Source organism: Echinops telfairi, unplaced genomic scaffold (genome assembly GCF_000313985.2).
Source record: "Echinops telfairi isolate 266 unplaced genomic scaffold, ASM31398v2 ScPeMD7_7409;HRSCAF=8447, whole genome shotgun sequence".
Lineage (NCBI taxonomy): Eukaryota > Metazoa > Chordata > Mammalia > Afrosoricida > Tenrecidae > Echinops > Echinops telfairi.
Window position 1 is genome coordinate 16,806,299 of NW_022111309.1, and position 21,666 is coordinate 16,827,964.

The following is a 21,666-nucleotide window of genomic DNA, read 5'->3' on the forward strand; positions in this document are numbered from 1 at the left end:
GATCAAGGTCACACCACATCATCAAGGTTATGAGCCTTGGCCATCCTGGGGAAGAATATTGGAGGGAGAGGGGACAGCAGGTGAGGAGGCCTTTGACAGAAAGAGCCTGGGCCTCAGGGAGAGAGGCAGGCGTCAGGCTCAAATAGGGGACCAGAGGCCCGAAGATCTAGCACCTTGGACTTCATTTGAGAAGTGACGACACCGACCTGTCTCCCACAAAGCAGCCACGTGAATCTGATTCCCATGGTAATAATATCATTCTGGTTTCTTCTGACTGCCAAGCCAAAGCATGGCGCCTTTATTTCCTAGCTAAGAAGACCCCTAGCCACATCAGAGAGAGGGATGGAGTCCGGGGAGCTCCCCTCCCTGCTGGGGGGTAACCTTTCACTAGCCCTGCCATCAGGCAGCCTTGACAGGGGGCAGAGAGGCCAACACAGAAGTGCTTTCCAGCCCTCTGTAAGAGGGTGAAACCAGAAAGGAGGTTTCCAGGAAAGCTCGCTGTTGGGATCCAGGCTCTGCTAGCGAAGTGACCCTGGCAAGTCATTTGACCTCTTTGAACTCAAAGGTCCAGAAAAAAAATTCAGGAGGAAGCTCAGGGATCAAAGGCAAGAACACCCCGGAATGCTCAGCCCACCGCACAGAGCAGAGTCCTGAGTCTAGGTCAGGGATGGCAAATCCGGGTCAGTTGTTGTGTTATCATTGTCCCATCCAGAGCCACTCCCACTAAGGGGTGCTCAGTGCAGCCTCCACTTCCCCAGCCTAGCCACCGTGGGGCTTGAGGTCCCCGCCTCCCCTCCGGACCACCACAGACCAACCAGTGAAAAGCTCAGGGCTGAGTCACTGTAGCAGGAGTGACACATGCACCATTGTCTTCTCTTCACGTGCAGAGAAATTGAGGTCAAGGGCTTATAGGTGGGTATACCACCTACTCCCCCCCTACCTCCAAACAAAACAAAACAAAACAAACACCTGTCAACTTGGATAAGCCATCATTCTGGGTCTTGTGTACTCTCCATTGTCGTGATCTGATGTGATTTTCCTGTGTGTCATAAATTCTAATCTCTATGTTGCAAATGAGTCCGAATTAAAGGTGGTTTTGTTAAAAAAGCAGGATACAATCTACAGATTAGTTTCTATCTAGAATCGACCTCTTTTGAGATAGAAATGAGATTGGACAAGTGATCAGACAGAGAAGGACCTACTATACCACTAAGAAAGAAGAGCTGGGGTCCCTGAGCTGAGAAAATCCTAGACTCAAGGGAAAGTTGATGTCATACGCATGACCTCCAAGAACTCTGGGCCCACAGATGTTGCAGGTAGATAGGACACTCCTCCTAAGCTGTGTGCCAATAGCGAGAGAAACACCACCACCACCACCACCCCTCACCCCACCCCCACCCCGCCCCCGGGCTGATTATCATCTATTAATTACCTCATGCTGCACTTGCAACGATTCTGCTCTAGCCGCACTAGCTAATTGTGACAGTAGATGAACACTTTCGAGTGGACTCGGCCTCATGGTGATCCCAGGTGTCTCAGAACAGAACTGTTCTCAGGGGCTGATTTTTCAGAAGCCTTTCTTCTGAGGCACCCCTGGTTGGATTCAAAGAGTCAAGCTTCTGTTAGTTTAACTGTTTGCTCCACCCAGGGGCCCCTCTATGATTAGAAACAAAAACTCCCTGCCATCGAGTCAATTCTGACCATAATCACCCTGTAGGTCAGGGTAGAACTCTCCCTGTGGATTTCTGAAACTGTACAGGCGTAGAAAGCCTCATCTTTCTCTTGAGCAGCTGCTAGTGGTCTTGAACTGCTCACCTTGCAGTTAGTGGCCCAACACTTAACCCGCTATGCCACCAGGGTACCTCTTTAGTAAATTAAAAATAGACACATTCAAACCTCCCTGTCATCAAGTCGATGTCGACCCGGAGTGTCCCCAGAGGACAGAGTAAAACTGTCCCCGTGAGTTTCCAAGACTCTTGACATTGAAGAATGCCTTTCCAGTGGCTGGTGGTTTTGAACTGCTGACCTTATGGTAACCATGCCGCCATAGGTGGTGATTAAAGAAAATTACAGGCTCCTGATTATCACTGTTTTGGGTCCAACAGCATTTGGTAAACCAGAGTGTTCTAATGTCACCCCCACCCCCAGTGCACCCCTCTCATTCCCAATTCCCTCCCCTCTAAGATGTGACACATTCTTATGGGGAAGGTCATATACCCTTCACCATGGTCCCACTGCTGAGAAAGTGGGGGACCCTGGACCGGGTCTGGAGACGCTCACCTGTACAGCAACTCCTCCCTTTGGATCCAGCCACCACTTGCCCTAGGTCCCCTCTACACACCAGAACAGTAAGCCAAGAGCTGACTTCAAGGGGAGGTGGGTGCCTCCAGCAGCCGCCTGGCCCCCAGGCTGGCGTTGTCCCGGCAACGCCAAGGGTGCAAATCCCTCGCACTAGCAGAGGGAAGCGTCTCCCTCCAGATCCCGTCGCCAGGCTCCTAGAGGAATTTGACACCGGTGGCCCTAGTTGAGACCAGGGGTTGGCGAGCCTTTGAAACCTGCGGCCCCCAAGGGGAGCATGTGGAAGCCTTCAGTGTTTCCCATCATTCCCAGCCCGCTACTTGTGCAGGGTCTGGGAGTGGCCCGGGCGACCCCCAGGCTTCAGCAGAGGCTCTGCTGAGGGTCAGCGTATGGGTCAGTGGCTGCCCAGGGCCACCCAGCGAGTTGGTAGCAAGGTCGGGTCCAAGTGCCCCGCACTGCTTTCTGCCGGGCCGTTCATGAACTCCAAATCCCCCCCTGAGCGACTCCATCTCCCACCCTGGGCTTCATCCTCGGAGCCTCTGCGTCTCCCTGTGACCAGGGCGGGCACCTCGGTGAGCCAAGGCCTGGAACCCACTGGCATCCTTTCGCGTTGGCCTTAGGGCGGCCAGAGCTGGCCCCAGCAAGGCCGGGAGAGGGCAATGGGCCCTCCCAGAGCGCTCGCTGCCCTAACTCCAGGGCGCTGCGGAAAATGCCCGGGGCCAGAGCCCCCGCAAAGCTGGAGGGTGCAGCACCCCTCGGGTGGGGATGGGAAGAAGCCAGGGGGCCACCGGGGGTTAGGAGGTGGGCGCTGAGCGGGATCTCAGAGACCAGCGTGCGCTCAGGACGTGCTTCTCCACAGTGCACCCGCAGATCCTGTGCCAGTACGCCCGCACCTCCGCACACCCCTGCGCCAGAGGCGCCCCGCGGTGAGTACAGCCAGCTTCGCTGGGCACGCAGGGTCATGTTCACTCCCCCAGCTCTCTAGGTCCCTAAGGCCGGACCTCCCCTAGCAGCAGGGCGCGGAGGAGGGGGTTGGGTTCTAGGGACCCCAAATGGGGAGGAAAGACCAAATGAGAGATGCCCAGTAAGCCTACCTCACCGAGAGCCACCTACAGTCCCGGAGGTCGATCCAGCGCTCGGATCAGAAGACAAACGGATTTGGGGGGGTCTTGAAGGGCCAGAAAGGAAGCCGCCTGACAAACACCCCCACCCCCATGCTCCCGCCAGGCCAGCCCCTTAAAGGAACACGGGCTCCTTTTGCTCCCAAGGGCTGAGCCGGAGTTGTTACAGCAGTGGGCAGTCTCGGACTCAGCTGGGAACCCCCCAACCACTACGGGGCAGGAAGTGAGTAGGGTGGGGGTGGGGAGGTGGGCGTTAGCAAGCCCTGGTCTACCAGAAACGGTGGGACTGACAGGAATACGCCTTCCCTAGAGCTCCGCAGGTGCAGCCCAGGGCGCTCTGGGCTCTCCACTTGGCTGTCCCCAGCTGAAGGGGGGGGGGTGGGGGGTTACGAGCTCCAGCCGCTCCCCACTCCCCCTGCAAAAAGCAAGGGGCTTGGGACATACCCCTGAGTTTGGCCATCATAAAATCACCAGTTAGGCCGACTGCCACATGCTCGGTAAGTGTAGCTAGAACGACTGGCCTTCAAGAAGGAGCGCATCAACCCAGCAGGGCTGGTTGCTCAGGGGCCCTTTCTTTCTCACCCAAACTAATGAGGACCCCACCCTGGGCAGCCACACTGGTCATCAGAAGACAAATCTAAGGATGGGGTGTGTTTCTGAACACACATGTGCGCACGCGCATGTACATCAATGCTGTGGGATCCATCCCTAGGAGTGGATATGTGTTGCTGAGTGGCACTGCCGCCACAGGGTTTCCAGGGCTGTGACCTTCCAGGAGCTGGGTACCGGCCTTCTTCAGAGGTACCTCTCGGTCGGTAGGTTCAAACTACCAACCCTTCAATTAGACGTCAAGCACCTAACTGTTGGTGTCACCCAGGTACAGAAGCATGTGTTTGTGCATGTGTGCGCGCAAACTGGGTGCAAATTACAGCAGAGTAAATGCCAGGCTTGACAGGAAACATCGGCCGGGTCGCCCCTCCACCGGGAAGAGGGGGGTAGCTGATGGACTAGAGTGGAAGTGGACAGCGCACGAACCCAGAAGGCAAAGTCCGCCCCTCCGATGGGGAAGGGAGGAAGGCCAGTGGGAAGGGACTTGGCCCAGCTAGACCAGGGGTCGCCTCCTGCAGCCTCGTGTGTACTCCTGTGGCCCACAGGCCGGGGAGCACCCCACTGTTCTCATTTGTCGAGGAGGGAGCTGAGGGAGGCCCAGGGAGGATGTCATAACCCAAGGCTCTGAGCCCCATCATGCCACTGCATTCAAATCAGGAGCTAAAGGGAGCCTGAAGTCCAGCGCTGCCCACCACAAAGACGGGTGTGGCTACCTCAGGAGAGAGCTCACCAGCAGCTTGACTGTCCGCAAAGACTCAGGACAGTGGTCAGAATTCAAAGGTGAAGACGTGGAGGTGATAATAAAAGGCGCAGTCCAGTAAAGAAATCAGGAGTTGGGAGGTAGTCAAAGAGACCCAGTGGGACTTTCTGAAAGGCCAGGCCTGACCAACACGCTAAGACTGCAAAGGTAAGAGGAATGGACTGAGAGATGGCTTTAGGGTTCCAGCCTCACACCCCGAGTCTCCCGGCCACGCTGTGGCCACTGGCCATCCAGAAAGGCTGATGAGACAGCCCTACAGTCTGGGCCAGCTGAAGTTCAGGCCTGCCTCCCCGGGGCTCCCGGAGCTCCTGGGTTCCAGCAAGGCGCAAGCTAGTTAGAGGGGGACAGAACCCTCCCGGAGAGCCCAGAAACCACCCAAGACTGGTGCCGAGAGGTTCCAGGGTGAGCTCAGACACAGACCGAGACCCCACCCTCTCATTGCCAAGGCCTGTGCTTTTTATGTGATCTGCCCGGCTGAGAAACCCTGGCAACAGCCTCCGTCAGGAAGAGCTGCCCCAGACTCCAGGTTCCCCTGCCAGGCGCCAGCAAACCTTCATTGCCTGCAGCCACTCGGCCAGGCTCGCTGCTGCCAGGAAGGGTGCAGCGTGGCACGGAAAGTTTGGCCCAGAAAATCCACCCTATCTACCAACCCCACATACTAAGTGGCTTCCTAAATCCTTGTTCCTAAGAGCTGCCCCTCCCTCCTTTATGGGCCAGCCCCACCCACTCCCCCCATACCCAGCCCTGGTCTGTTTTGACCCACCTACTGGCCACTGCCCCAGTGGGAGGGCAGGGCAGTCCTCCAGCCCTGGAGTGAGCATGCCAGTGGCCAGTGGCCTCCCTGTGTTCACTTGGCAGAGCCTCTGCCACCGCCTCCCTCTCCCACCACTCCTCCCCTCACCCCGCATCTCTAATAGTTTCTCCAGCTCCAGCAGCAGAGAAAGCAGAAACTGCTGAAGGAGGCCAGCAGCCTGTCTCCTCGGGTGGAAAGGGAGCAAAGGCAAGCTGTGGGCTTGTCTCTGAGGCAGGCGCACCCTGAGCCCTTCACCACACTCTGGACAACCCAGTCCCGGCCTGCTGGGGTCCAGGGGCAGGCCTCAGGGGCTTCTGAGAAATCAGTTGCCGTCAACTTTGAACTCATGGTGAGCCTGCTTGTGCCAGAGCAAGGCTGGGCTCCACAGACAGGTGCCCGGGGTGGGGGTGGGGTAAGCAGGTCACCCCTTTGCCCCAGGCAGCACTCGATGGAGCGGGCCCTGAGGGCTGTCTCCAACACCTGTTGCAACTCCTGGCTGGCAGACAGGAAGCCCACCAATGGTCTTCTCCTTCCTCCTGCAGCTCCACCACGGCAGAAGCCTGGGGGTCAGGCTTGGATGGAGGGTGGAGGCACCAGCCCAAGCCCACTACCACAAAGCAATTAGGAATGCAACCACAAGAGCCCCAGTGGATGACATAAATATATTCTGGAAGCTGTCTGTGTATTCTAGGTGAGGAACCAGCCGAAGGGCCCTCCCCCCTTACCCAGTCACCGCCCACGGCTCTCCGGAAAGCCTCGCCACCTCTGCGTCTCTCTCTAGGCTTCAGGACAAGGGTCAAGAGAGGTCTTCTGGGACAAAAGGGGGAGGGAGGTCTCCGGGGAGATAAGGGGCAAGTGTCTGGAGGCAGGTGACCTCCAGTCTGGGTCAGGGTGGGGGCGTTATCTTCCAGCCTGGCGCCCGTGGCCTTTGCTGGGTCATAGGGTTATGGCTGAGTGTAGAGGGATGTGGACAGCACAGGCCTGTCCAGAGTCCCCCAGTGCCTGGAAAAGCCACACCCCCTCCTGAACCCCTCCTGTTCCACCCCAGACCCAAAAGAAGGAGGTAGCATAAGGACAGCCTACCCCCCAGGGGGGTGCTGAGGGAGGTTAAGGGTCAGTATGAGGGAAGGGGTGGCCAGCGGCTGGCACCTCCTCTGCCACCTCATCTCGCCCACACACCTGCTCTGGCTACAATCGGAAGGAAGCAGGGGGCCGGCCCACTGAAGCAGGGTGGCGCTTATCCTCGCCAGCCCCTCGGCCTGAGCCGGGGGCTACAACTCGCAGCCCAGCAGCTCCATCCGCAGGGTGATGCGATTGTGCCAGGCCACGGGCAGCACTCGGACGTAGCGGGCCTTGAAGGGCGTCTCAAACACATTCTTCTTGTGTGAGTTGTTGTCTGAGTTCCCGGGGAAGATCTGGAAGCAAAGCACAGGGGCATAAGACCCCTCTCACCCACAGCCCCGGCTCAGACCTCTGGGTGCCCAGCAGAAGCAAGGGGAGGACATACGGGCAGACACTACTCACCCTGCTGTCCACCGCCCCGCGCTCCTTATACTCCATCCACTGCTGGGCATCGTCACTGTAGGCTACCTTGTAGGCAGCCACATACTGGATGTAGCCAAAGTCTCGGGCTCCCTGGGTGATGATGCCCGTCACACGCTTTAGGGACCCCAGGTCGACCTACAAGAGACCCTTGTCTTGCTCCAACCGTCTCCACTGCGGTGGGGAGAAGCAGGCACACCGGGCTCAGAAGCAGACTATACCACCAATGAGGCTCCGACATCGGAGTTCCACCCCTGCCCAGGAGCAGCATTACCTGCCCCAACCCCCACCCCCACCCCAGCTAACCAAGCCTTACACTGGCCCTGTGGGGCTGCTCACATAACCCAACTCCGAAGTGGATTTTGAGGGTCAAGAGACAAACTTCTCTCCACCCCCAAGTCCCCACCCTTCAGTCTCTGACCAGCAAGGGGAAACCTGCCGGCAGCCCTGCTGCAGGCAGTTCTAAGACCTGGGTCCCAATCCAGCCCACTACCAACCAGAACACACACCCCAGGCAGCCCGAACACAACTCTGGGTGTGTTTTCCATTCCAGCCAAACCCAGGGTTGTCTGCCGACTGTCTTACTTCTGGTGCTCAACTCTGGTTCAGATCCCCCACCCTCTGCTCAGCAGAGTCCCAAGAGGCCATGGGGCAGGTCTCCCTCCTCCATCCCATCCTGCTGGCCTGGGCTGTGCCTTCTCACCCTTAGGGAAGCTAAGGAAAGTAGCTGTTCCCCAAGCATGCACACACACTCATTCTTTTTGTGACTCTCCTTCCTCAGATCCCTGGTGGATACAGCACTGCACCCCCACCCTCACCCCCACCCCACCACCCCTCGGACTTATAGAATAAGGATAAAGGAGGGGGAGGAACAAGACAGAATGTCAGAGAACAAACAGCTTTCAGAAAGCCTCTATGCAGTGGAAGACTGAGCTGGGTGGAGTCCAAGATTGGAGGTTCCAGGTGACCTGAGCCCCCCCATGCCCGTCCCCCACCCAGAGAGCCTGGCCCCACCTGTAGCCACTCGGAAGCACTGTTGCTCTGGGCGGTCCAGGCGTTGAACTTGCCCTGCATGTCCAGGCGCGCGTAGGAGGGATGCCAGCTGAAGGCATTCAGGCCCCAGGTCTTGAAGAAGCTGGAGGCAGAGATCTGCCGGTCGAGAATGGTGCCATCCTTCATGCCCAGGGAGTTGGAGCAACCTGCTAGTGGGAGAGACGTGAATGCACAGGCCCCCACGGAGCGGGCACAGGACAAGGAGGGCACAGGACATCTGGGACAACAGAAAGATGGCCCTCTCATGGCCTGCACCATCTCAGCCGATGGTCTCAGCTCCCAGCCCCGGTCTAGACTGGCTCCCCCACAGATCCCTCAAGACCTTCCAACCCCCCCTCCCCCACCCCCACTCCACCCCCGCTGGCTCAGCACGGACAGTCCCCTCATTTCCACTCACTGTCAAGGCCTGCCATCAACCAACAACACCACCAACAATAAGCAAGACCAAACCAGTTGCCAGCAAGTGATTCTGATTCATGGTGACCCCGTGTTTCCAACTGGGACTAAGGTCCTAGGGTAGTGGATTACGAATTGGGCTGCTCACCTTGGGGTCAGCAGTTCAGAACCAGCCGCTCCATGGGGGAAAGGTGAGGCTGCACTCCGTAAGCCTTACGGTCTCGAAAACCCACAGGAGCAGCTCTACCCTGGCCTACACGGTCACCACGAGTCAGGATTGCCGCGAAGGCTGAAGTGATTCTGACTGCCGGCACACCCGACATTTGTTGATTCAAAGCTTACCGAAGGTACTCAATCTACAAAATTGATGATCTGAAATGTAAGCTCCTACCTAACTCACAAAAAGGAAAAAAGAGGGGTGGTGGTGGTGCTGGGAATAAGCCTATTAAAAAGCCTTTGAATCTTCCACAAAGGACGTTTTCGGTGTCACACTGACCCAGTTGCAGAGGAGAAAACTGAGGCTGGGAGATGGTAGCCACCACGCCACGCCCCTCTTCTTCACCCTCCCCGGGCTACACCCCACAGTGAAGGATGGCACCCCTTCCCTGCAGCCACTCGAAGTCCATACCCAGCAGCCCCTCCTCAGTGTCTATGGGGGCCCCACACGTGCAACGCATCTCCCTGGGGTGTGGGCGACCCGCAGGCTGCTCCTAAAGCTTCACTCAGTCGCTCAGGAATGGGCCCGCTGCTGCATGTGCACCTGGAAGTGGCCACCAGGATGAACCCCGAAAGGAACACCCAGGAGAGTGCCGGCATGCTCCACACTTGGCAGAATCCAGGATCCAGGACTTGCATACCCTGGGGGAGCTGGGGGCTGGGCAGGTGCTGGGAGCTGTCTCCCCGCCATGGCACTGCTGAGGAGCATGGTGGCAGAGTGGGCTCTGGATCGGGTCGACACTTCGAAGCCACCACTTCAAACCACTTTGAAGCAGGAGCAAGAGGAGGTGCTCTACTCCTGTAAGGACCGACAGCCCTGGGGACGCACAGGGTGCTTCCAGTCTGCCTTCTTGGTTTGCTGTGAGTCGGAGTCAACCGGATAGTAGAAAGAGAGTCCCCTGGGCTGGCCAGGATGTCGGGACCCTCCTGGGTGCTAACGACATCGGCCAGTGGCGCCACCAGCTCCTGCTGACCAACCTCATCCCCCCACACCTGGGGAGGCCTCAGGCAGCCTACAGCCTGGGAAGGCTCTGCAGGGAGCACTGTCAATCCTGCAGCACCTGCTCCAGGTGGACCCAGATCATGTGCTTCATTCCTGCTTCCTACAGCCTCACCAGGCAGTTCCAGGCAATGGGGAGAACTGGGGCCAGGGCAGGCACTCAGCCCCGACGTAGCGCCATCATGCCCACATGCCCCTGGGATGGCTCCAGTCCTCAGCCGCCCCCCATGTTTCCACCCGTGAAGTTGGGAGGCAGCCCCGCAGTTCTCCCAGGTCATCTTGTACCGCTGAGGATTTGCGCTCTTGTGAAGGGGAGGACTCGTCTCGGCAGGCCTGGGGTCTTGCTGAGAGTCTGCCCCATTTCTGTTGACCCTCTACCCCACCCCCCACCCCCAACCAAGCATGATGTCCTGCTCCAGGGACCAGTCCCAATGTAGGTGAGACAGTCTCGCCATATCGGCTCTTTTAAGAAGCATATCGGCTCTGCTACCTCCAAGGCAGATGGGTTTAATCTTCGGGCAGTCCATGATACTTTGAAACTACTATGGCTTGGGTCAGGGGGACTTTAGTCTTCCACCTGACATCTTTGCTCAGATTCGCTAATGCTATAACGTCATTTGATATAATCAAGTCCTATCAGTACCCCCCAAATAACAGCTGCCATGTGTCCCAGGCTAAACACACAAATCTTTAAATGGTCCACAAGGCCTTGCCCAATATGGTCCCAACTGCCTCTCCAGCCCCATCCCCCACCCAGCACCCCCACCCCCTCTAGGTACCAGCCCCACTGGCCTGCCTGCCTTCAGTCCTTCATCGTGCCTCGGGGCCTTTGCACTTGATTGCCCAGCCTGGAGCACTCCTTCCAAGCTTCTCCTGTGCCTGGCTCCCCACTCAGCCGCCACTCAAAGGTCGTCCCAACAGAGAAGTCCCAAGCTACTCTTCTACTCTAGTCCCCGGCCCTTGTCACCTCCACTGAAGAGTTTGCAACCACCATCTGATCTGCCGCTACGTGCTCCATGCTTTCAGCCATTCACCTTCCCAGGCGGGGTGGGGGTGGGGGTCAGGAATCTCTCCTAGAGCTGGGTACTCAGTAAACCAAAAGGCCACTTGAACCCCTCCCTCCACCCCCACTCCCACCATGGAATTAATACCAACTCCTAGTGACCCTATAGCACCGAGAACTGCTCCTCGGGGTGTCTAAACCCCATCTTTCTTCCCTGTAGGGGCTGGAGGCGGGGCCTTGTACTGCCAACCTTTGGGTCAGCCACCCAGTGCTCCCCAGTACACCACCGGGGCTCACCATACTAAAAAGTACAAACTCATGGCCAGCGAGTCGATGCCGACTCGTAACCAACCAACCCTACAGGACAGGGTAGAACTGCCCCTCTGAGTTTCCAGGACTGTAACTCTTTACAGGGTAGTAAGCCTCAGCTTCTAGAAGTGGCAACTCCCTAGGCTACCTAACTTTTTTATACGACAGTCAAGACGACCAGTGGGCACTGAAGGGGACTATGGTAGTTACATAATCGGGTGTCAATTTGGGACTTGAAAGGATTAAGAGTGAAGGGGTGGAGTCTAGTCTGTCAATCGGGTTATAGCCAATGAGGCCTCTGTGTGAGCAAGAAGTGCCTTCTCTCGACTCACTCCCTGAGAGACGCTCTACTGACAAGACACATGGCACTACGCTGATAGACCCTGTGCCCTGGGAACTGGAGGAGTCATATGGAGACCCCTGCCAGCACTGAGATGCTTACAATGCCACTGGATCCACAAGACTTTGCATCCACCGGCCTGTGATCTTCCTGCAATTGGCATCATTGCATGTGTTTCGTGAGTCTGAAGAGGACTTTATAGATTGGTATCAGACATGTGGGCTAATGTTGGACTTACAGACTTGATCTGGACTAGGTTGGGATGTTTTCTCAATATTCAACTGCTCTTGTATACGAAGCTCTTTCTTATACCCAAAAAAGGGACCTCCCCAATGGTAAGGCTACCCTAGGATGTTGTAGTACCTACCACTCAGGGACCCTCAGTCCACTGCTGGACACTGTGTGTACTTTGTACCAAGACTGGATGCCATCCTCAAGCTAGCTCCCAGGCCTAGAGCTGCCCGCCCAGTCTTTGTGGACTCGTGGCCATTACAGGTAGTAAGTACTGTTTCTGAGCCTTTCTTGGCTGTAATCGCAGGGAGGTGATTGACAGGTTTGGGATGTCAATCACTTTTGGGGATGCAGCTGATGGGCTCAAACTACAAACTTTAGACTACTAGCCCCCCACCACCATCAATAATTTGGACCAAGATTGGGTGATGCTGAGAATCTGATTGAGCCATTTACTTCATCCTAAAATGCATCTGGGCTTTGGAGACACTGACCCAGGCTTCTAAAGGTCAGCGTTGCTCCATCCCCAATAAAACTCCGAGCGTCTTGAACATTCGTGAAACTGACATGCCCTACCCCTCAGTCGACCAGCCAGGCCACTGCTCATGCAGAGACTAGAACCTCTGACCAATGGAGTCTGCCAGCCAGTTCAGGGCCGAGAGATGTTTTATTGGTGTTTATTAAACCTGTTACTCTTAGTATGTATATGGAAAGGAAATAAAACACCTTAAACTATATTGTGAAGAGCAGAATTGTACAAAAGACAGATATCTAAAGAAAGTGACTCATCACCTATCTGGATAGCCTAAGAAGTAGATTGCACCCACTGGCCACATTACCCATTGTGAACAGGGCCACAGCCGATGTCCAAGATACAGTGGGAGAAAACGTCAGAGAAAAAACCCATGCAAGGTCAGGTTTACAGGACCGCCAGGGCTATTCTGCACTGAACTTTGAATGGAAACTAATCGTGTAGGTCACTTTTCAACAAAATGACCATTGACTCGTAAAATAAACTAGTGTTTGCCAGGCCTTTCTGCAGGTGGACTTGAACTACCAACTTTGAGTAGCTGAGAGCAAGCCCTTTGTGCTACCAGGGAACCTCTACAACCCACTAACTCAGAATGACCATAAAACAGAGTAGAGCTGCCTGCCCCCCCCACCCCCCACCAATTTCCCATTGCCTTCGTTCTTTTCAAACAGACTGCCACGTCTTTGTTCCATGTAACCACTGATGGTTCCAACACCAGCCTTTCAGTGAGCAACCAGTGATTAACCACAGACTGGCGGCAAACCCTTTCTGCAGGAGGCAGTGTTTCACTCATTGCTGAAATAAGGCTCAAAGGGAACACACACACACTCACACACACCACCAGACAGGTAGAAAACTCAGTGCTGAGCAACAAGAACGGAGCCCAGGAGCAGGAGAGCACGATGGGGCTGCTCTTCCCTAAGACACCCGGCGGCGCTGCCTCGGAGCCTGCAGTCCCTCTTTCGGCCAGCAGGTGGCTGCAGAGGCAGGGAAATAGCAGCCCTCCAAAGAAAGCCGGGCTGAGCGCAGACAGAACAGAGCCGCAGAAGCCTAGGGCCCCACTAGCCCTTTGCTCAACATAGTCAAGGAGGACATTTTCCTGGGTCAGATGAAACCTGTTTCTTTCTGCTTCTCCCACCTTTTCATCTCCCTTGGAAGGGCAGCAGAAAGCATCCGTTTCAGCCCGATGGCCCTAGAAGCCCCAGGTTTCCCTTGAATGAAGGCTACAAGTTGGAGGTGAGGGAAAGACACTGGATGGACAGACACGTGGGTGTCCAGAGCCCTGGGAACGAGTAGAAGCTTTTAATATCTCTCAGAGGCATGCCCTTGATAAATAACTCACCTACTCCTGAGTTTCCTCATTCGCGCATTCACTCACTCAGGCACCAAATATTTACTGAGTGCTTCTAAAGATGATAAGGGCGCCCTCGAGGCACGGGGTTAAATGCCCGAGCTGCTAATCAAGAGGTCAGCTGTTCTGGCCACTCAGCAGGAGAAAGACAGGTCAGCCAGTTTCCTGAGGACTAACCCTCAGAAAGCCCTCGGGCAGTTCCTTCGTCCTGTCCCATAGGATTTCTTTGTCCGGCTCCCCTCAGCAGCAGCAGCCTTGGCAGTTTCTGTAGAGTAAATGGATCCCTGGGTCGAGCCAATGGTTAAACATGTGACTACTAGCCCAAAGATTGGTGGTTCAAATCTACTCAGAGGCACCTGGGAAAGCAGGCCTGGCAATCAGCTGGCCAAAAAAAAATAACAGCCTTGGAAGCCCAGAGAGCCCAGCTGTACCCCGGCCACGGGGGCTGCCACCGTCCAGTCCCCTGGGGGCAATGATGACTAGCTAGCACAGAGATGGGGCAAGGGGCCCTCTGGGCACTTGGAATATGGCTGCAGGTCGAGCGAGCCCAGCAGCCACCAAATAGAATGAAGGTCACAGCTCAAAGAGCCAACCAAAGTCAGTGAAAACCCCCTGAAACCAGCAAAGCACCCCACTGAGGTATAGAGGCAGTCTACAGATCACACTGCCTCACCTACAACCCAGTCACTTCCAAACCAGCGCCTATAGTGCTTATCATAACTTGAAATTTGAGGTGCATACAGGTATGTACTTGTGATGGCCAACAGGCATTACCCTCTGACCAGCATCAAAGCACTATTATTACTGTATTATTATATTTATCATTACTATATTACCATACTGAAGGTGTTTCATATACCTGGAAGTGTTTCTTTAATATTTTTTATGCATAGAAAGGTACACTATATATATGAACTAAGACAAGTGTGTAACTAACTGAAGTGATCTCACTGTTCAGATGTACGTACAAATTCAACTCAGACACCAGTTCATAACAGAACTGGCTCATAATCTGGGGCTTCCTATAATGTGTTTTGTTCCTCACCAACCACAATGCCCAGAGCCACAAGGTAGCCGAGGGTAGATGCCTGAGCAAGACCAGACTGCTGATGGCCAGATGAGCCCCATCGCATGCACTCCTGGACACCATGTGAGCCCTGGCTTTGGGCCTGGCTGCTGCCCCCCAGTTCAGCTTGGCTGAGAGAGGCCCCCAGCACTCACCATTCAGCTCACAGCCCAGCAGCTCAAAGCGCAGAGTGCAGCCCCGGCGGCAGACGACGGGGACCAGCCTCACATACTGCGTCTCCAGAGGGGGTTCAAACATGTTCCTCTTCAGGCCACTTTTGTCCTCATTCCCCACAAACACCTGGGCGGGAAGGGCAGCTCACATAAGAGGGACCAGCAGGGTTGGGCAGTCCCACTCCCCGCGGGGGCCTTACCTTCCTCTGCAGCAGAGCAGCAGGGCTGGGAGGGACTAAGTCGAGCTAGCAGGAGCTCGGCTATCAGCCTTCCTACAGCCCCCAACAGCCCCCTTCCAATACCCTCCTTGGTCAGCCTGGGGCCCAGCTCCTTCACCCAGAGCTACCTCTAACCGATAAGGTGCTCTGTGTCTTCTCTGCTCAAGATTCTTTAAGTGCATCAATAAATGGTATGCACACTGTGCATGGTGCCTACTTGACCGCAGCATCCTTGCGCAGTGTACAACCTGCTCAACTGTCCACAATGACCCTGGAGCCTCAGCATGCATCCCAGTTCTGCCACCACCCTCAATACGCCATTTCGCCTTTTTGAGTCTCTCTACTTTTAAAATCTATAAAGTGGGCACTATTACTCACACAAACCTAGCAGAGGGCACAGTCTGGGTTTTCTCATTTCTGAGAACCACGACACACCAGAAAGCCCATCTCCTGACTAATGGCCCAGGGCTTCGCCCTCAGGCAGCACTAGAGCCCCAGGGATGGCTGTCAGTGCTTCTCTTGGGGCTCCAGCAGGCCCACCTTGTCTCCAAGCCCCTCTGCATCTTGGATGAACTGGAACTTGCGTCCATCAAGGCTATAGGCCACCTTGAAGGTCCTCAGGTACTCAGCACTGCCCACTCGACTGGCACCCTGAGTCACCACGCCCGTAACCCGCATCTTCCGCAGCAGGTTCACCTGGGGATGAAGTGGAGCAGAGAGTGGTACCTTTATCTCCCAGAGTCCTCCTGTCCAAGAGTCAGCTCAACCCATATCCATCACACTGCACATTGGGGGGTGGGGGGATGGACGGACACTAACACAAGGGGAGGGGGGGCCTGTACTCTCCCAGTGAGTACCTGGCAGGGGTGGGGGTGAGGGATACTGCCGCACAAGGCTTTCTCACCTGGTCCTCCCAGGCTCTAGGTCCATTGCTCCTGGAGGCACTTAAGGGGTGCCAACACCCTGTTATACACTGGGGGCTATACTCTCTGAATTCAGCCCCCAAGGCTGCCTCCCACTGATAGGCAAAGATGGCACTCTTCTTTCACCTGCAGGTACCTGCTGGCTTGCTACTAGGACCTCTAGTTATGGACCTCCGAGTGAGTGAGTGAATGTATCTCCATTCATCCACACAGGCCCACTCATCCACTCCTTGTAGGGCCAGCTGGTCGCTTGTCCACACCTGGATCCAAGGGCTCCTGTCGTAGTTGCTGGCCGTCCAGGCGTTGACGATGCCCGTGAGGTGCAAGCGGGCCAGCTCTGGGCCCCAACGTTGCACGCCCAAGAAGCCCAGGTGCACGGAGGAGGCGGAGATCTGGGAGTCTGCGATGGCGCCCGCCTCCATGCCCAGCGGCATGGCGCAGCCTGGGGGAGGAAGCGGCCGGTCAGTGGCCAACCAGCCCCACTGAAGGGAAAGTACGGCAGTGTGGCCTCTCTATGGACCCATATCCAGAAAGAGCAGCGTAGGGCCTTCTCCCAGAGTGGGGCCACTGCAGGACAACGCTGGGTACACAAAGGGGCAATCAGTGAGGTCAGGCTGGGGTGGGGGTGGAAGAGGGACCCCGAGGGGGGAGGCCAGGGCTGCCCAGACTAGCCAGTTGAGTGTAGTTCTTTGGCCACCTCATTGCTGTGTGAGGGGTGGGCTGTGGGGGAGAGAGAATCAGTGAGCTCCTCTTTCCTGGGAACCCACGCCCCACCTCCAGCTCCACCCCGCCCTAGTCCAGCCCAGCCCTACCTCACCCCAGTGCCAGACCCACCTCCAGCCCAGCCCTACCTCACCCCACTGCCAGACCCACCTCCAGCCCAGCCCAACCCTGCCCCGCCCCCAGTCCCGCCCCACCTCCCCTCAGAAGGAGGAGTTTCAGGAGCAGGGCTCCTGGGAGAGCTGTAAACCGTATGGGAAAATCCCACTGTCTTTTCATTCCCTTCTTTTCCGCCAAATTTGTGAAGCACTTCTATGTGCACATATAATCAAAAACCAACCTCGATACGCTCCTCTCTCACCCCACAAGGACCCCTTCCAGGCAGAGGCCCAGAAGCAGGTCCGCTCTGCTGAGCTGCCCCCCACAGCCTGGGCTCAGGCCTAGGGGGGTGGCAGGAAGGAGAGTGAAGCCAGCCGCCTAGGGTCAGAGTCACTCAGGGTCGGAGTCACTCGGGCTGAACCCAGTCTGCCTCCAGGACCGCTGCCACCCACACCCAAAGCCACTGGGCCTCTGTGACACAGGAGAACTGCTCTGGGGGGCTTCTGAGACAAAGCCCTAATGGGCACAGGAAGCTTCATTGTTCTCCCTGGGAACTCTGGCTGGGTTTGAACCACGGGGCTTGGGGAGCAGCCTACTGTGCCACAATGGCTGCCTTGGGCCCACAAGAAGGGGGCCCAGTGTGCATTCCTTAAACCTGAAGGGTTGTTCTTTTTGGCTCGAGAAAGCACCCCACATATCAAAGGTCCCCCTGGGGGACCCCAGCCTTTGTGGGGTTACCCCTGCCTTCTGCCCAGGTGCTGCCAGACCCAGCTGAAGCAGACCCTGGGTTGAGGAGCCTGAGAGACCTTGGTGGGTAATTCAGCACAGGTACACCCATGGTTACCTGGCTCCGAGCATGGTAATTAGTCTCTCCACCTGGCCCCACCCTAGGCTCTGTCTGCCATGGAAGTCTGCCCCCCACCATTTCCACACACATACCCAGTATCTCAAACACATGGGGGGAGGGGGTCCAGGGCCCTTAACTGCCCTCTCCTGGGGCTTGAGTTCCCCAGCCAGGCAGCCCGGCCCAGCCGGAGATGCTGAGAGCCTGAGCCACTGGACTTGAGGCACCCCGAGACTTGGCCTTCCAATCCTACCCACCCCTGGGCCCAGACAGAGGGGGAGGGTCACAGCGGGATGAGAGAACAGGGTAGGAGGGGCTCCAGTAAGGTCAGGGCAGAGACCATCGGGCAGCTACTACAGCGTGTCCCTGGGCACTGACCCAAGGGCCATTATGTGGCTGGGTGGACAGCCAAGCAGGGTGGACAGCCAAGCAGGGTCAGCCCCTCTGCACATGCTGGGCCTCTGACAGCCCAACTGATAGTGGTCAGCCTGGCCACTGCCCAGGCATCTGCCTGCCTCTCCCCCCCTCCCCCCATGGGGAGGCCACACATCAGATCAGGGCCAGAACTGTCAGACTCATGCCTGATTTACAAACCTCTGAGCCCTAAAGATTAGGAACGGGTTTGTTTTGTCCTCTCAGAAAAGTCCCAAGATTCCCAGTGCCTGGGGAAACAGCTCTCCCATGACCTTGGGGTCACCACATCCCTCCCTCCCCCAGAGCAATGCAGGAGGACAGGGAGGGGAGGGGCATGGGGTCTTGTTGCCCCTCCCCTCCCCACCCCCACCTTTTGGCCTCGCTGAGGCCCTGCCCGGCCCTCACTCTATAGAGAAGGCCTCCCACAGAAATCAGGCCAGTGCATGGCCTGGGCCACCAGGCCTGGGGCTCAGGGTCCGCCAGAATGAGCAGACATCCTGATAATACTCACTGCTCTCACAGTGGGTGCCTGAGAAGCCCTGAGGGCACTTGCAGACATACTGGGTGAAGACGTCCCCTCGATGGGAGTCATGAGTCACCTGGCATTCAGCATCGTTGAGACAGGGGTTCTGGAAACAGGGACCTAGAGAAGCGCAGAAAATGGACAGTGCTCAGAAAAGAGATGGGGCAAATGTGCCTCTTTTCTTCACCACCCCGTCTGCCTGATGGGGCCCTGGCAAAGGAGGGTCAAGTGGAGGTGAACAGCCCAAGCAAGGGAGCCGCCAAGCTTCCCAAGCGGCCCAAGAGTGCCCAGGGCAGTGCCAGCCCAACAGGAGAGGGGCCTGAGCCCCTCTGCCCACTGTAGGAGCAGCCCCTGCAACTTGGAGGTGGGGTGTGGGGCAGGAGGCGCAGCCAGGGAGCGTACCTGTCTCAATCTCGTTGCACTTGGGACCTGTGAAGCCTTCCGGGCAGAGGCAGTAGAAGGGAGCACTGTCCAGGCCCACCAGACAGGTGCCACCATTCATACACTGGTTGGAGTCACAGAAGTCACCTGCAAAGGCAGCCCTGACTTAGCAAGTCGCTCATTCCATAAACATTGCGGGAGGGGGGGGCGGGAATGGAACAAAAAGTGGGCACTATCAAGGTCTCTCGAGCGGGGACCGATTACACGGATCAACATGTCAAGAAAAGAATGTGCCTTAGCGAAAACAGCCTGTGCACGGAGCAAGTGAAAGGGGGTCTCTGCCTGGGAGAGAAGGTTCTGGCACAGGAGGGGGCCTTGCACTGGGTCTAGCAGGGGGAGGAGGAGTGTGCCAGGCAGGGGGAGGAGTCCAGAACGTGGAGACTATGGAGGACCACAGTGTGCTGAAGTGTGAGGCACAGCTGGAAATGCAGGCTGGGGACAGACAACATCCCAGCCTACGGACCAGTGGTTCTCCACCTTCCTTCAAGCACCACCATGACCCACAAAGAACAGAAAAGGAGGACGAAAGAGCAAGAAGCTTCTTCTCATTCTCGAATGTTAACATAGCCTATCTGCAGAGATGCTGACGGGCTCCCCGGGGGTGCTGCAGCCAGACCCTTCGGGCTGCTGACTGGGAATCAGATTGGAGAGTGTGATGGGAGGGGCCAGAAGAGCACTCAGGATGCTATTGCCTCTCAGGCGGGTGAGAGGGGAGGTGGGGGCAGAGGGGATAAGGAGGCAGGCGGATTTGAAAGACAAGACCAGCAAGGACTGAAGAGGTGGAGGGGACTGGTTGGCGACCCGGTGACAGAGGTGCCCCTTTCGCCATGATGGAGAACAGGAGTGCATGAAGGACGGCCAAGGAGGCACCCATTCCGACACTCAAAAAGTGGGACCCTCAGAGGCTGGGCTTCCCCTCACCCCAGGCTGTCCCCAGCCCCTGACTCTGTGGCCCTCAGGATCCTCTAGCTCAGTGGTTCTCAACCTTCGTCATGCCACAACCCTTTAATACAGTTCCTCTTGTGGTGGTGACCCCCCAACCAAAAAATTATTTTTGTTGCAACTTCATAACTGTAATTGTGCTACTGTTATGAATCGGGCGACCCCCGTGAAAGGGTCATTCGACCCCATAGGGGTCCCGACCCACAGGTTGAGAACCACTGTTCTAGCTGTATAAACAACCTTCTCTCCTTGCCCCCAAGTTCACTCCACCCAAGGCTGTTGAACGCAAAGCCATCAAGGGTAGAACTGCCTCTTTGGGTTTCCAAGGCTCACTGTTCTCAAAGAGTGGCTGGTGGGTTTGAACTACTGACCTTTCAGTGAGCAGCCCAATACATAACCTAGGATGCCACCAGGGCTCCTCCAGGCTGGCAGGCTCTCCTGAAATCCCAAAGCCCCAGGGAGCTCAAGGCCCAGAGCTCCGGGGGCAATCTCATACCAAGCTCACTGCCACCAGTTGATGCTGTGGGACGGGGTAGACCTGCCCCTGTGAGTTTCCGAGCCGGTCACTCTTCACAGGGGTAGAGAGCCCCAGTGCTGACCTTGCCGTGAGCAGTGCAATGCATCACCACTGTGCCACTGGGGCTCCTGACCTCCGGGACCACTGGTGAGCCAGGGCCTTGGGAGCTTAAGGCGCTCCCCGGGAGCTATTAGTCACTGGCTTTAAATAGCAGGTTAAATCCCTCCCCTGCCTGGGAGGCGGAGACACAGCCCAGAGACTTCGGAATGGACAGCGTTCCTGTCCCAACTTGGTCCAGTTCCTCCCCCTACAAGTCCGCGGCTCTCCCAAGCCCACGCTGCCCGCCCCAGGAAAGCGCAAAGAATGCGGCAGGAAAAAGGAAAGCGAAAAGTGCGCACACCTGGCCAGGCCCCACCACTGCCCGCTGGCAGGCGCTCCCCAGTTTCAGGAAACGCCTGAAGGTGAGACCCTCATCCTCATAAGAACCTCCTTCGGGATTTCAGGTCCAGAATCCCTTGGGACCCCACCCCGCCCCCAGTCCCGGCCTTTTGTCAGGCCTCCAGCTGGGAAGGCAGAATGGAAGGGTATTTTAAGGGCTAAGGCTCCTTCCTGAGCGCCAAACTTAGCAGCGTCACCCCGGTCCCAGGGAGTGCCAAGTCAGGGCAAAGCTGTGCACCGCCCCCCCCCACCTCAGCCAATTCCATTTCTATGAGAAAATCATGGTGGAGGGGGGGTGTTGGTGGCGGCTAGAGACTGAAAAGTTCTTGACCTCATTGCCTCCCCAGTCCTGTGGGGCAGAGCGCGGGGCCCTCCAGCCCTAGGCACCCCCAGAGCAGCCTGCAGGAGGGCCAGCGTGGGGCAGCGGGGAGGGGCGCACAGCGGAGATAGCGCTCTGGCCAAGGCCGCCGGGAGAAGGCAGGAGCCCCCGCAGCGCAAGCAGCCCTTCTTCCAGAGCCTCCGCAAGCCCTTTGTCCATCTCAGTCTCACCTAGGACCCCCAGCCCCGCCACCCGTCCCACAGACGCCCCAGGCCCCCCTTATCTGAAAGTAGGCGCGGAAGAACTAGCCACCCAACAACAGTGGGTGGAGAGCCGGCCACTGGCACCGCGGACTAGAGACGACTTCCCGGCATTTCCGCAGGAAAAGTTCAACGGTCTCCCCCCGCGTCTGGGAAAAGCGAGGCTCGGCACCGCCGATTCCTCCCTTCTGCGTTGGCCACACCCCCGGGACGGC

The 21,666-nt window shown here is 56.9% G+C and overlaps 2 protein-coding genes across 3 annotated transcripts in view; both read right to left on the reverse strand.

Annotated features, from left to right (window-relative positions):
• HAPLN3 (hyaluronan and proteoglycan link protein 3) overlaps positions 1–3,261 on the reverse strand; it is a 19,017-nt gene extending 15,756 nt beyond the window's left edge. The window contains exon 1 of the mRNA XM_013006476.2: positions 3,192–3,261. Within this exon, the coding sequence (XP_012861930.1) occupies positions 3,192–3,261 (70 nt within the window). The remainder of the gene's footprint in view (positions 1–3,191) is intronic.
• A 2,963-nt stretch (positions 3,262–6,224) lies between these two features.
• Positions 6,225–19,095, reverse strand: MFGE8 (milk fat globule EGF and factor V/VIII domain containing). 2 transcript variants are annotated; one of them, XM_045296503.1, is made up of 8 exons: positions 18,937–19,095; positions 18,523–18,654; positions 16,195–16,376; positions 15,552–15,707; positions 14,776–14,920; positions 8,138–8,325; positions 7,106–7,261; positions 6,225–6,996 (listed from the first exon to the last, which is right to left on the reverse strand). In XM_045296503.1, exons 1-8 carry the CDS (start codon positions 19,034–19,036, stop codon positions 6,853–6,855), a joined length of 1,203 nt encoding a protein of 400 aa, XP_045152438.1. In that variant the 5' UTR covers positions 19,037–19,095; the 3' UTR covers positions 6,225–6,852. The 2 variants fall into 2 exon arrangements, with proteins under 2 accessions (XP_045152438.1, XP_004709957.2); XM_004709900.2 differs by having other exon boundaries at positions 8,138–8,322; positions 18,937–19,091.
• Positions 19,096–21,666: the final 2,571 nt, after the last annotated feature.

Excerpts from the sequence above, each read along its gene's own strand:
- MFGE8 (XM_045296503.1), bottom strand. The coding sequence starts at position 19,036 with ATGAATGGTGGCACCTGTCTGGTGGGCCTGGACAGTGCTCCCTTCTAC. Across the intron at positions 16,377-18,522 it reads AGGCACCCACTGTGAGAGCA|GCTGCGCCATGCCGCTGGGC; the intron begins GTGAGTATTATC and ends TTCCTCCCCCAG. Across the intron at positions 7,262-8,137 it reads GTGCTTCCGAGTGGCTACAG|GTCGACCTGGGGTCCCTAAA; the intron begins GTGGGGCCAGGC and ends GGTCTCTTGTAG.